The sequence below is a fragment of the Hypanus sabinus genome, chromosome 6, assembly GCF_030144855.1.
Source record: "Hypanus sabinus isolate sHypSab1 chromosome 6, sHypSab1.hap1, whole genome shotgun sequence".
Taxonomy (NCBI): domain Eukaryota; kingdom Metazoa; phylum Chordata; class Chondrichthyes; order Myliobatiformes; family Dasyatidae; genus Hypanus; species Hypanus sabinus.
In genome coordinates, this window is record NC_082711.1 from 11,500,900 (window position 1) to 11,516,518 (window position 15,619).

At 42.4% G+C, this 15,619-nt stretch overlaps 1 protein-coding gene and 1 long non-coding RNA gene across 5 annotated transcripts in view; one reads left to right on the forward strand and one right to left on the reverse strand.

Annotated features, from left to right (window-relative positions):
- ctdspla (CTD (carboxy-terminal domain, RNA polymerase II, polypeptide A) small phosphatase-like a) overlaps window positions 1-15,619 on the forward strand; it is a 243,551-nt gene that overhangs the window by 202,134 nt on the left and 25,798 nt on the right. For all 4 annotated transcript variants that reach the window (XM_059971713.1, XM_059971714.1, XM_059971715.1 and 1 more), the window contains one exon: window positions 10,798-10,854. In XM_059971713.1, the coding sequence (XP_059827696.1) occupies window positions 10,798-10,854 (57 nt within the window). The remainder of the gene's footprint in view (window positions 1-10,797; window positions 10,855-15,619) is intronic.
- LOC132395309 (uncharacterized) overlaps window positions 6,278-15,619 on the reverse strand; it is a 34,168-nt gene continuing 24,826 nt past the window's right edge. The window contains exon 3 of the long non-coding RNA XR_009512560.1: window positions 6,278-6,616. This is a non-coding gene — a long non-coding RNA (uncharacterized LOC132395309). The remainder of the gene's footprint in view (window positions 6,617-15,619) is intronic.

Genomic DNA, 15,619 nt, shown 5'->3' on the forward strand with positions numbered 1-15,619 from the left:
ACACACAGCCTCAGCCAAGGCTCAAACTAGCGACCTTCAGATCACTAGATGAACGCCTTAACCACTTGGCCACGCGCCAACACTCAAAGCGTAGAGGCCAGACAAAGAGTGGTCCACTGGCCCTTTAGGTTCAGTGGTTCAGCTCAGGGTTAACAGTCCTGACTGGTAAAACAAAATTGTTATGGAAACAGCAAAGTTAAGTCCTTCTATACAGACAGACATGAAGAACCTTCATTGCTGCCCTAAATGCTAGCAGCGTAATGAGCAGCAAGTAAGTAAGTATCCCTATTAAATTACCACCTCCTAACTGTCTGGAGTCAAAGGATCTTGTCCATGCTTCCCTTATAATTCTGTAGATGCTGATAGAGGTCACTTCACTGCTTGTAGAGAGATCACGATGCGATGTCTTTTACATTCCACAAATGTGCTGTGCACGTACCAGCTCCATTTCTGTGGTGTCCACCAGGCTTCACCCTTTCTCTGTTCATTCTCTTCCAAGTACTGGAGGGTCTGGACGCACTAAGACACAACTGCTTTTCGTAAACTCACTGGTCATCGCAGAGATCTTGTACAGTATGCACACAGGTCCATTTCTCAGCCTGACTTCAGTCCTTTTTAGTTAGGTGAACAATAGGAAGCATCCAGTAACAATTCATTAAATTCAGAGTAAAATTTTTAGGATGATAATTAGAGATACCAAAGAGGGGTGAGTCTGTGGAATTCATGGAAACAACTGTGGAGACCAAGTTTTCATGTATATTTAAGGCAGATATTGATAGATTCTAGGTTGGTCAGGGTGTGAAGGGATTATGGGGAGGAAAGCAGGAGGTTGGGGCTGAGAGGAAAAATGAATCAGCCACGATGAAACAGTGGAGCAGACTCAATGGACATAGGACCTAATTTGGCTTCGATGTCTGATGGTCTTACAATAAAGGCGATCCACATGTTTGTCTTCATTGGCCAGAGTATTGAATATAATGGTCAAGAAGTTATTTATGGAGCAGCTGGATAAGTCCACTTGCTCTTGTGTGTAACTTTGTTTGCCCCATTACAGGAAAGTTGTGGAGGATTTGAAAAGGATACCGAAGAGAATCTAGGATCATCTTTATTTGCCATGTACGTTTATATGAATTAGGAGTTTGCTGTAGTGTGTTGGTCAGGATGCGACACACATTGGAAGGTTTACCAGAATTAGATGGCATGAGTTGTGGAGAGAGAGATTGGACAAATCTGGATAATTTCATTTGGAGTGTTGGCAGCTGAGGGGAGATCTGATAATAAGACCATAATATATAGGAGAAGAATTAAGACATTTGGTGGCCCATTGGGTCTGCTCCACTAATTCATCATGGCTAATCTAATTTTCCTCTCAGCCCCAATCTCCTACCTTCTCCCTGTATCCCCTCATGCCCTGATCAACCAAGAATCTATCAACCTCTGCCTTAAATATACATAAAGACTTGGCCTTCACAGCGGCCTGTAGCAAAAAACTCCACAGATTCATCTCACTATGAGGGGCATAGATAGGATAGACCGTGGGAATCGTTTTTTCCACCACACAGTGGTAGCTGCCTGGAACAGGCTGCTGTGAGAACTGATGGAAGCAGGAGTTTGAGGCTGTTAGATAGACATATGAATACGAAGGAAATGAAGGGATGTGGCTCATGCACAGGCAGAGATTTAATTTAAGTTGATGTTGACTTCAGTGCAGACATAGTGGGCTGAAGGGCCTGTTTTCTTTGCTGTTCTGTATTCAAGCTGTTGCTTAAAAGTGGAATTTCTGATGCTCAATCTTGAGAAACTGTTCTCATTTTGAAAGCTGTCTTTTAGATTCAGCCTGCCACATCTGACAAAACATTTAATAAGGTACCCCATGCAAGGCTTAATGAAAAAATAAGAAATCATGGGATCTAAGGGGACATTGCTTTGTGGATCCAGAACAGACTTGCCCACAGAAAGCAAAGAGTGGTTGTAGATGGGTCATATTCTGCATGGAGGTCAGTCACCAGTGGTGTGCCTCAGAGATCTGTTCTGGGACCCCTACTCTTTGTGATTTTTATAAATGACCTGGATGAGGAAGTGGAGGAATAGGTTTTGCTGATGACACAAAGGTTGGGGGTGTTGTGGATAGTGTGGAGGGCTGTCAGAGGTTACAGCAGGACATTGATAGGTTGCAAAACTGGGCTGAGAAGTGGCAGATGGAGTTCAACCCAGGTAAGTGTGAAGTGGTTCATTTTGGTAGGTCAAGTATGATGGCAGATTATAGTATTAATGGTAAGACTCTTGGCAGTGTGAAAGATCAGAGGGATCTTGGGGTCCAAGTCCATAGGACACTCAAAGCTGCTATGCAGGTTGACTGTGTGGTTAGTAAAGCATACGGTGCATTGGCCTTCATCAATCGTGGGACTGAGTTTAGGAGCCGAGAGGTAATGTTGCAGCTATATAGGACCCTGGTCAGACCCCACTTGGAGTACTGTGCTCAGTTCTGGTCACCTCACTACAGGAAGGATGTGCAAACCATAAAAAGGGTGCAGAGGAGATTCACAAGGATGTTGCCTGGATTGGGGAGCACGTCTTATGAGAATAGGTTGAGAGAACTCAGCCTTTTTTCCTTGGAGTGACAGGGTGAGAGGTGACCTGATAGAGGTGTACAAGATGATGAGGGGCATTGATCGTGTAGATAGTCGGAGGCTTTTTCCCAGGACTGGAATGGTTAGCACAAGAGGGCATAGTTTTGAGGTGCTTGGAAGTAGGTACAGAGGAGGTGTCAGGAGTAAATTTTTTACACAGAGTGTTGGGTGTATGGAATGAGCTGCAGGTGACGTTGGTGGAGGTGGAAACAATAGAGTCTTTTAAGAGACTCCAGGACAGGTACATGGAGCTCAGAAAAATAGAGGGCTATGGGTATCCCTAGGTAATTTCTAAGGTAAGGACATGTTTGGCACAGCTTTGTGGACCAAAGGGCCTGTATTTATTGTAGGTTTTCTGTGTTTCTATCTGCAAACTCTTCAGAAAACTGATGCTGCACTGTTTTGGCCGATGACCCTCTCATTACATTCTCTTCCCCCCCCCCCCACAGCCCTACTTCATTATTCCGGACTCTCTTCCTACATTTTGTTACTTGATTATGGTTGTCACTTTCTGAGCTAAGCTATGTGTCTTCTCAATACCCTCGTGGTTGACAAAGAAGTGGGCAAGAAAATTCTTTACAGGCACTACCCACCCTACCAACTACCCTTTCCAAAAGCTCCCTTCTAGAAAGTGTTATAGGGCTATTAAAAACAAAAAGCATACCATTAAAATGATATGCTTTTTGTTTTAATAGCCCTATAAAGTCTCTTCCTACATGTAGTTAATCTGATTAGCCCTACCCCACCCCTCTCTATCTATTACCCCTGTAAACACTTTAAACCACTTTTTATAATGTTGATTATATTGTAAGTACATGCTGCTATTTATGCACTTTTTAATTCCATCGCTGTACTTTAACCTCTGACTTTATTTTATATAATTTTTTTTATTGTTGTTGACTGTTGTAGGATTTTTGTTTTGCAAAATGGCCCACATGCCACAGCAAATTCCTAATTCATGTAAATGTACGTGCCAAATAAAGTTGATCCTTGATCATCTCCTTTCCTCAAACCTATGACCTTAAGACTTCAAAACTGTGGAACATATTTATCTCAGTTTCCTACAGTGGGGGAGTCTAAGACCAGAGGACACAGCTCAGATTAGAAGGACGATCCTTGAGAACAGAGATGAGGAGGAATTTCTTTAGCTAGAGGGTGAAGAATCTGTGAAATTCATTGCCACAGATGACTGTGAAGGCCAAGTTATTGGGTATATTTAAAGCGGAGATTGATAGGTTCTTGATTATTTAGGGTGACAAAGGTTTCGGGGAGAAGGCAGGAGAATGGGCTTGCGAAGGATATTAAATCAGCCACGATAGAGCAGACTCTATGACTGAGTGACCTAATTCTGTTCCTATGTCTTATGGTTTCAGTCACTGCTCCCTTTGTCATGCAGGATAAAGCCCTGACGAAAGCCGTTGATCTTTACTTGTGCCTTATCGGCTGTAGATCTATGAGCATTGTGCATCCCTTCTTCATTCCAGACACTTAAACACAAAAATGCACAAGACAGCCCTGTACACCATGACGGAATGAGATACTGCTGTGAGCACTGCAGTTTGGGTGAAACACTAAGATGTCTGCTTTCTCAGATGAATATAGAACAGTGCAGGCCCTTCAGCCCACGATGTTATGTCAACCTTTTAACCTACTCTGTGATCAATCTAACCTGCCTCTTCTGCATAGCCCTCCATTTTTCTATCATACATGTGCCTATCTAAGAGTCTCTTAGATATCCCTAATGTATTTGGCTCTACCACCATCCACAAACCCACCACTCTGTTTTTTAGAGAAAAGAACTCACCTCTGACATCCCCACTACACTTTCCTTCAATCACCTTAAAATTATACTCCCTTGTATTAGTCATTCCCACCCTGGGAAAAAGTCTCTGGTTGATTTCTTGATATATGCTTATCATCATCTAATAACCTTCAAATCACTTCTTATCCTCTTTCACTCCAAAGAGAAAAGCCCTAGCTCACCCAACCCATCATTATAAGACATGCTCTTCATTCCACATAGCGTCCTGGTAATTTTCTCTGTATTCTTACTAAAGCTTCCATAGTCTTCCTATAATGAAGTGACCAGAATTAAACAAAATATTCCAAGTGTGGTCTAACCACCATTTTTTTTAGAGCTGCATCATTACCTCGTTGCTCTTGGACTGAGTTCTCTGACTAATGAAGACCAATACACCATAAGCCTCTTTAACCACCTGGTAAATTTACTCAGCAACTTTGAAGTATCCACTGAAGTGGTCCCAAGATTCCTTTTCTTCCGCGTTGACATTAACCCTTCAAATTCAACCTACCAAAATGAGTAATTTCACACTTCTCTGGATTGAACTCCACCTGCCTCTTCTCAGCCAAGCTCCGCATCCTGTCTATATTCCATTGACAACATTCTACACTAACCTTAACTTCACCAACCTTCATGTCATCTGCAAGCTTCCTCGTCTGAATTATTTATTAAAATCACAAACAGCAGCTGCCCCAGAATAGATCCCTGCAGAACACCACTGGTCAACGACCTCCAAGCAGGGGAGCTGAAAGGACAAGGTGAAATATTTTGAAGAGCAGGAGGCATTGTCCTTGCCGTAATTTATCACTAAAGCATGTTATCTGAGCACTGCCACGTTGCTGTTTTAGGCCATGCAGTGATCAAACTGGCTACCATGTTTTGTAAAAATAATGCATTAGCTCTAAAGTATTTTGCAATTTTCCAAGAAGATAATAAATTACTTAGAAAAGTAAAACTTTTAAAGATAAGAATACATAGAAGCAAAAGTCTGCCCCTCTGCCCCCTCCCTCTGCCTGTTTAGCCATTTACATAACAAACTTTTACCTTAGTGCCACTTTTTATACTAGCCTCATTTAAAACTAATTGATCCGTTGATTTCTGACTTGAATATACTTAGTGTTGCTGATCTCCACAACTGCTAGTGGTAGTGAGTTCCAATGATTTAGTGTGATCTTGGTAAAGGAATTTCTAACCAGCAGTGTAGGAAAGCTAGCCTCTTTATGACCCCTGGTTCTAGGAAGTTTGACAAGGAAATTTAATCACCGAGTATTCTGCTTCACCTAACTCTAGAGAAGTATAGGCCAAGTCTGCTCTTGGGACAAAATCTCCATTCCAACATCAACCTGCTAAACCTTTGTTCCATTCTTGCTGGTACAGATATCTCTTTCCCCTGCCCAGGAATCTCACTTGCTGTGTGATATCTTCACAGATTCACCAGTTTATTGTATCTTCTGTGAAAAAATACAAAGTATTCTTTTAACTTCACTGCTTATTCCTTAATCCCCATATAATTCTCCATTTCAGTTTGTTAAGGATGTGTATTAACATTTGCTAAATTCTTCCTTTTTACATATGTATAGATTTTTTAGTCTGCATTTATTTCTAGTTAGATCACGCTTAAATTCTACTTTCCCTTATTCAATGCACTCATTCACTTTTTGCCCAATTAAATGGTTCAATTTAATATCGGAGAAGGTATACAGTATACAACATAAAATTCTTACTCTTCACAGACATCCACCAAAAAATAAATCCCTTTGAATAAATGATAGAATTATCAGAACCCTGAAACCCCCCACTTGTGCCAGCAGAAGTACCAACCCTCCCCCCCCCCACCATGCAAGAAATAGCAGAAGCCCCAAAAGAGGCATTGATCTGGAGTCCATCAAAACCTACAGTACCTTGGTATCTCATCCAGGGAGAGAGAGGTTGCTGCTGCATCAAGTGCAGAGACCAGCAACTTGCTGTTCAAATGTTACAGTCTTTTGCATTGCTTCTCCAAGCCCCCCCCCCCCCCCAATCTCAGGGGCTGACAGACTCTCACTCCATCAAAAGAAAGAGGACCATCCAAGTTCTTCCTGGAGACAGCCAAGTGCCAGGCTGCAGAGTCAGTTTAAAACCACATTGCTTGCAAAGAACCATATTTTGAACTGTAGATTACAGTCTTCGACAGAATCCCAACCACCTTGAAAAGAAAAGAAAGGTGTATGAGAAGAAGCAGCAGCTGTTTCTTGGATGAATTGTTGAAGCCACCTGGATCTGCAAAAACTGGCGCCATCTTTAATCTTAACATTTATTTCTTAGATTTTGTTTTATTTGTAGTATTTTTCCTTTGTTCTAGTACTAACTTCTCATATTAGTCATAGTAGGAGCACTTTTCCTCTCAGGCTTTTGTGCCATAAGGCCATTCAGCCCAACAAGTCTGCTACGCCATTCCATCATGTCTGACTTATTATCCCTCTCAACCCCATTCACCTGCATTCTCCCCATAACCTTTGATGCTCTGACTAATCGAGAGCCTATCAGCCTCCACTTTAAGTGATAACTTGGCCTCCACAGCTATTCGTGGTAATGAATTCCACAGATTCATTACCCTCTGGCGTAAGATATTTTTCCTCATATATTCTAAATGGATGTACCTCAATTCTGATTCTGTGCCCTCTGGTCTCAGACTCCCCCACTTTTGGAATCATCCTCTCCACATCCACTCTATCCAGATTTTTTAATATTTGATAGGTTTCAAAGATATCCCCTTCATTGTTCTACACTAGTTAATACAGGACATAAATTAATCTGTAAAAAAAAGTATTACATTTTTAAATGTTAACTGTTGTTTCTCTACCGTTGCACCTCTTAATGTAGTTTCCAATCTACCATTGCCTCCCCTTCATAGATCGCTTTGCTTTAAATGAATGGCTCTGCTTACGGATTGCACTAAACCTGTGGCATCCTCCATATGACACCATAAGACATAGGAGCAGAATGAGGCCATTTGACCCACTGAGACTTCTCCACCATTCTTAATGTAGCTGATTTATTATCCCTCTCAGCCCCATTCTCTTGAGAGGAGGTAATTTTAAAGGAGATGTGAGGGGAAGTTTTTTTTAAACAGAACAATGTGTGCCTAGAATGCACTGTCTTGGGTAGTGGTAGAGGGAAGAACGTTTAAGAGATGTTTAGATAGGCACAGGAATGTGAGGAAAATGGAGGGATATGGACATTGTGTAAGCAGAAGAGGTTAGTTAGACATTTGATTTGGATTTATACAACATTGTGGGCTGAAGGGCCTGTTCCTGTGCTGTACTGTTCTCTGTTCCTGTCTTCACCTTCACTTCCTGTAGTTAAATAAATAATATTCAACGTGGGAGAACTTCAGGAGCTGTTACCCAAAATAACTTGAATGATTAATGTTAATGAAAAAATCAGTTCAGGTATTTCCACGGTATTACAGACACCAGCTCTGTGGGTGAACTGGAAGCACATAGCTGCCATGGCACTGTGCTGTGAAAGTCCTGCAGGAATGGCCACTATCTAGATGGCATCTTGCTCTTGAGCAAGTATGGAGCGCCCTCACCTGGCTCTGCTGTTGTCCTCAGGATTACCAGTCAGATATTGGGCATTTGCATTTTAGCTGCACATTGTCCTGATACCTGACCTCAAGAAGCAACCTTCATTAATGCACTTTCTTCAACATGGCCTTTTCTCCTTGAAGGGATGGAGGATGAGAGGTGACCTGATAGAGGTGTATAAGATGATGAGAGACATTGATCGTGTGGATAGTCAGAGGCTTTTTCCCCAGGGCTGAAACGGCTAGCACGAGAGGGCACAGCTTTAAGGTGATTGGAAGTAGGTGTAGAGGTGATGTCCTTAATTGCACTCACCTCTACCACATCCTCTGAGCATTTGATGGCTCTGGGCCTGTGCTCAGTGGAGCTTAGAACAATGAGGGGATCTCACGGGAACCTATCGAATTTTGAAAGAAGAAAGGTTGTATCCTATAGAGGGGGGAAGTCCAGGACCAGCGAATATAGCCTCAGAATAGAAGAATGTCCCTTTGGAACAGAAATAGGAAGGAATTTCTATAGCTAGAGGGTGGTGAATCTTTTGGATTAATTGTCACAGGCAGCTATGGAGGCCAGGTCATTGGGTATTTTAAAGCAGAGGCTGATAGGTTCTTGGTTAGTCAAGGCATCAAGGGTTATGAGGGGAAGGTAAGAGAATGGGGTTGAGAGGGATAATAAATCAGCCATGATGGAATACTGGAGCAGATGCAATGGCCTAATGACCTAATCCTGCTCTTATGTCTTATGTTCTTCATACTTTGAAAACTGTATAGTCTATATAGGAAGATTATTTTGCTTTCACTCCTTGGTCTCCAGCCCTAGTCCACTGCTATAATTCTTCCCCGTAGATGCATGTTTTTACCGTGATCTTATTGAGCTCATACTCTATAAAGACCAGTTATAAGAGATACTATTTATTAGTCAGACTGAAGCTTAAATCAGTGAAAATTCAGCATGGTGGGACACTTGTGCAAGCAGTTATGTGTGTCTTTCTTAGTTCCTCGCCCACATTCACCCCTCGGATCAATCCCACATCCAAAAATCCAGATCATTCCTCAGTTTTTCTGTTTGTGATTTTGGCTTCAATGATCTGCTTGTCAGGAGACAGGTGGGTGAAGATTTTACAGTAAAGGTCAAGCACTGTGTGGCTGAACTCATACACTGCAGCAGTTCACCCATCTGCAGTGTCCTTCCCTGCCACTGTGAACCCATTGCTCAAACATAAATAAGGCAAGTTGGGAATTAACCTCTGTCTACACTTCTCACCACTTCTGTAAAGAAGCCAACGTAATCGAAGACCTTACCCTCTTCTACACCCTCCTGTTGGTCAAAAGATACAAAAGCCTGAAAATGCATACCACTAGGCTCTAGGACAGCTTCCATCCCACTGTTATCAGACTTCTGAATGGTCTCCAGTTGGATAAGGTGAACTCTTCACCTCACAGTCTACCTCATCATGGCCTTACACCTCATTGTCTGCCTGCAGTACACTTCCTCTGTTAACTGTAACACTTCATTCTGCATTCTGTACAACACACACAAAATGCTGGAGGAGCTCAGGTCAGGCAGCATCTATGAAAATTAATGTCAATGTTTCTGGCTGAGGCCCTTCATCAGGACTGGAAAAGAAGCTAGAATGCCTTTCTCCTTGCTTTTCAATCTTGAAGAAGAATCTCAGCCCAAAACGTCGACTGTTTACTAATTTCCTTAGATGCTGCCTGAGATGGAGGGTTCCTCCAGCATTTTGTGTGTGTTGCTCTGGATTTCCAGCATCTGCAGAATCTCCTGTGTTTCTGCATTGTTAGCCTTTTCCCTTAAACTACCTCAATCACTGTTGTAATGAAGTAATCTGTATGGATGGCATGCAAAACAAGTTTTTTCAGTGTCTCTGTACATGGACAATAATAAACCAATTTATCCTCAAACAGCAAAGCTAAGAATGAGATAATGGATCAATTTGTGGAGCTCTGGTTTAACATTATCTGTATGTCATACTGGTGAGGCCCTCCATTGGTCAGAGACCAGCGTGGATGTTGCACCCCAGCTGTCTACGTTATAACGCAATACGATATGTAGAGCAAGCTGTAGTCCATGCAGCAGGCTCCCCTTCTACACTAGCTGATGAAACCAAAGAAATGACAGATCGGCATCAGCAGGGCCACAGGAATTGCCTGTCAGTGTTGGATCAATGTTGTCTGGACTGCCTTAGGGACTTTAAGCTCCAGATTTTTCCTCGGGGTTTACTCCCAAAGCCCTCTAGTGAGCAAGGTAGCAGAGATTTATGATCAGAGTTTTTCTTCTGCTAGGTGAGCTGCCAACCATAGCTGATGAATCCCATTTGCCCAAAGCAACTGGTTTGAAGGCACCAGTAACCCACCTTTGCCCTTCTCCTGTCAGTAGAGTGGTTCTGCTGGGCTTGGTAGCTAAGCCACAGATGAAGTCCAGGAGCTGGACCTGGTTGTCAGAGGCTATCTTATACGCACACCATTGGGAGCATTTAATCGGTAGTGGGAGCTTGTCCCCATTGTGACCCCACCCTCTCCCTTCCCAGCAATGACAACCTGTCACTAGTATAATAATCAATTCAGAAAATGTGTTTAAGATTTCCTGGTTTAATATCATTGGAGTGAAAGCAATAAATGAAAAGTGCAATGTGAATGCATAATTTCTTAGGTTTAATCATCTTGTCTGGGAGGCAAATGCAAATAATAGTCCACTGGAGACAGCCCGTTCAAATAATGAACAGAATTAGACTTTGCATTTTAAACTGATTTATAATAACAACCTTTTTGTTTATTTACAGCCTATTAACAATGCTGATTTCATTGTTCCTGTTGAGATAGATGGGACAGTTCACCAGGTAAGGAATCGTACAGTAGATATTGGAGCCTTAATTATCAGAGTGCTAACTAGTGCTTCAAGCTGGCATGGGTGGGTCTGAGAATCTGAGCTTTCTGATTAGCATGACACTACTGCAGCTCAGGGCGTCCAAGTTCAGAATTCAATTCCGGTGTCCACTGTAAGGAGTTTGAACTCCGGGCATTCTGGTTTCCTCCCACTGAGCAAAGACATACTGGATAGTAGGTTAATAGGCCATTATAAATCCTCCTGTGATTAGGCTAGGGTTTAATAGGTGGGTTGCAGTACAGTCAGTTTGTTGGGCTGAAAGGACCTGTTCCATTCTGTATCTCTAAATAAATAAATTGATTATAGATTTGGAGCATTACCGAGGACTAAAAGCTAAAGATGGAAAAGGTGAAATTACAGATAAAATGAGCAGTAGGGGAGAATAAATAAGCATGGTCCTGTTTTTCTGCATTTCATTCTGATTAGAATAGGAACGTATTTCCCAAAAAGGGTAGGATTCCAAGGGAGATTTTAAACCATACAAAGTTCTGTGAGGCTCAGGTATTTGTGGCCATGGATACACTTCAATTAGCTTGTGAGTAACAGGCTGATTCTCTCCTTTACCATCACCACCAGATGTCTCACCGTGGGCCATTTGGCCCAGCACTGCCGTGCTGACCATCCATACTAAACCTATCTAGAGCAGCACAGTGGCATAGCGGTTAGCGCATTCACTCTTACAGCACCAGAGTTGATTCCTGCTGCTGTCTGTAAGGAGTTTGTATGTCCTCTCTATGACGTCTGAGGTTTCTTCTAGGTGCTTTGGTTTCCCCCATGTTCCAAAGACGTACAGTTTATGAGGCATGGTGACATTTGTGGACTTCCCACAGCACATCCTCGGACTGTGATTACTGATGTAAAACGAAGGATTTCACTATACATATGATAAATAAAGCCAATCTTTAGACCTATAATCTTTCCGACATTGCCTTTTATGCCTGGACAGTTCCTGTGCTTGTCTCGATGCTTCAATGCGATCAACACCTCTCAATCCACCACTCTCTGGAAGTGTGTTCGAGATACTCACGATTCTGGATGAGAAAGGATCCCCTTGTTATCACCTCCTGATAAACCTCCTCTGTACCCTCATACTGTCACATCTTTCCTTTAGTTTCCTGACTAGAATTACACCTCTGCTTCATCACAGTTTGTTAGTTGGATATAAAAGGTAGTTTGTCAGTTCCAGACAAGAGGTCTGGTGGATTGGTTATGCAAGAGACCACAAAGTATAGGTGCTCAGGAACTGGAGGATTGTATGGCTGCAGATTGCAGAGATAGGAATGTATGAGGGAGAGCAGAATAAGAGTTTTAAAATCTAGGCACTCTGAGATTGGTAACTGAGTGCATGATTGCAGGGGCGATACAGAAACTACTCAGACAACTGACAGTGTAGCACAGGCCCTTCGGCCCACAATGTTGTGCCAGCCTTTCTTATTTAGCAATACAGTGTGGAGTAGGCCTATTTGACCCTTCACTTCACTCCAGCAACCCCACAATCCTGATTAGCCCTAACCAAATTATGGGACAATTTACAATGACCAATTAAACTATCCGGTACATCTTTGGACTTTGGGAGGAAACTGGAGCACCTGGGGAAAACACATGCATTCCATGGGGAGGACAAACAGAGATTTCTTACAGAACAATGCCAGAATTGTAACTTACTCTAATCTCAATTGTTAAACACTTACCTCCTACAGAGCTCTCCAATTTCCTATTATCTATGTGCCTATTTATGAGTTTCTTAAAATTCCCCCACTGCCTCTACTACCACCCCTGGCAGGGTGTTCCACACACCCACCATTCTCTTTATGCTTAAAAAAGATCTACCTCCGACATCCCTCCCGAAAAGTTCCTTCAATCACCTTAAAAGTATGCCCCCTTGAATTAGCTTTATTTGTTCTGGAAGAAAGGTCTCTGTAGCACTCAATCTGTGCCTCTTAGCATCTTGTACACCTCTATCAAATCCTTTGTTATCCTCCTTCCCTCATTTGTGGATAAGCTGAGTCTTATAAAAGCTGGGAGGTTGACAGGAGTGCATTGGTACAGTCAAGTTTAAAGATAACATGGAAAAGATAAGGATTTTACCAGCAGATGAACTGCGATAGACTGAATGAAGTAGTGATGTCTTGGAAACTGGTGGACTTTGATAGAGGAGTTATCACTTTAGATACAGTGCACTGCTATAATATAACCAACAATTATTAAATTCTCACTTGAATGGCACTCTAATGTAAACTCTGTTACCATGGGAACACACAAGGCTGAGCAAAGAAGCATAATTATATTTCCACTATAATATAAAATTAAAATGAGAAAAAAAGATAGGGTGAATCATCCAAATGATGGCTGCCATTGGTTGGTTTCTCAGTATGTGTAAATCAGCAAGTTTAAGTGTATGTCATTGGCTTTTATATTAATGCAAGTACATCTCTGTTGATACGATAAGGGATTAGCTTTAACTCACATCCTAGAACAGGAGAGGACGAGTGCCAGCTGTGAAGTGGTGTCTTCCATTGGAGAGCGTATGATTAGACTGAGACCTGGTTCAAGTAATCCAGGATAGGCTGTGTGCCTTCTAGTTGGCCTATTCTTGATTACTTGTACTTGGAAGCAGTCATAGTGCCTGCTGGAGACAAGCCTGCTTCTGAAGATGCAAAAAGACCGTCGACTGCATAAAATGTGACCTAACATGGATTTTTAGAGGCTCTGAAAGTGATTATTTACTTCCCCCTTTATTGCACTGTAGCTGGTCAGACTGGGGTGTGGGGAGAGAGCCTTCCTTGATAATGTTTGCTTGTTTAGAGATACTGTGCTGAGCAGGCCCACTGGACCAATAAGCTTCACTGCCCTGAACCCACTCAATTAACCCTAGCCTAATCACAGGACAATTTACAATGACTAAGTAACCTGCTAGCCTGTACATAATGTTAACCTGAATAATGGTAGGAAACTACAGCACCCAGAGGAAACCCATGTGGTTCAGGGATGAAAGTTCAAACTCATTATAGATGGTTCTGGAATTGAACTCAAATCAAATCAAGTTTAATTATCATTCAAATCACACATAAGTACAGCTGAACGAGACAGCGTTCCTCTGGAGTCAAGTTGCAAAACATTCAAATTAGCAAGTAAAGATTCAAAAATAGCGAGTAACACAATTCATAAAACATAACTCCGAACTGGAATGGCCCTACGCTACTATGGGGCCCCTAATTAGTACCTCATTGACGTGTGGGGCTGTAACTAAGCACAATGGGACATCCTAACTCATTGGAGGAGTCGACCTCACCAAAGCTTAAAACAGATCCTCTTTATAGTAATAGGTTATAGAGTCATAGAAACAGAAAATCTACAGCACAGTACAGGCCCTTCGGCCCACAAAGCTGTGCCAGACATGTCCTTACCGTAGAACTACCTAAGCTTACCCATAGCCCTCTATTTCTCTAAGCTCCATGTACCTATCCAGGAGTCTCTTAAAACACCCTATTGTTTCCACCTCCACCACCACTGGCAGCCCATTCCATGCACTCACCACTCTGTGTTTTTTAAAAAAAAACAATTTAACTCCTGACATATCCTCTGTACCTACTTCCAAGAACCTTAAAACTACCAAAATTAACCAACGCATACCTATCTGGGTTGAACTCTATCTGCCACTTCTCAGCCCAGTTTTGCATCCTATCAATGTCCTGCTATAACCTCTGACAGCCCTCCACACTACCCACAATACCCCCAACCTTTGTGTCATCAGCAAACTTACTAACCCTTCACTCCTCTTCCTTATCCAGGTCATTTATAAAAATCAGAAAGAGCAGGGGTCCCTGAACAGATCCCTGAAGTACACCACTGGTCACTGACCTCCATGCAGAATATGACCCATCTACAACCACTCTTTGCCTTCTGTGGGCAAGCCAGTTCTGGATCCACAAGGCAATGTCCCCTTCCAAGCCTTGCATGGGATACCTTATCAAACGCCTTGCTAAAATCCATATACACTATATCTACAGCTCTACCTTCATCAATGTGTCTAGTCACATCCTCAAAAAATTCAATCAGGCTTGTAAGGCATGACCTGCCTTTGACGAAGCCATGCTGACTGTTCCTAATCGTGTTATGCCTCTCCAAATGTTCATAAATCCTGCCTCTCAGGATCTTCTCCATCAACTTACCAACCACTGAAGTAAGACTCACTGGTCTATAATTTCCTGGACTATCTCTACTCCCCTTTCTTGAATAAGGGAATAACATCCACAACCCTCCAATCCTCCAGAACCTCTCCCATCCTCATTGATGATGCAAAGATCATCGCCAGAGGCTCAGCAATCTCCTCCCTCGCTTCCCACAGTAGCTGGGGTACTTCCCGTCCAGTCTCGGTGACTTATCCAACTTGATGCTATCCAAAAGCTCCAGCGCATCCTCTTCCTTAATATCTCCATGTTCAAGCTTTTCAGTCCGCTGCAAGTCATTCTTACAATCGCCAAGATCCTTTTCCATAGTGAATACTGAAGTAAAGTATTCATTAAGTACCTCTGCTATCTCCTCCAGTTCCATACACACTTTCCCACAATCACACTTGATTGGTCCTATTCTCTCACAACATGGAACACTACAGCACAGAAACAGGCCCTTCAGCCCAGCTAGTCCATGCCCAAGTATTAATCTAAACTAATTAATTCTTTTGATCGTAATTAAAAGATCAACTTTCCTTAGTTGTC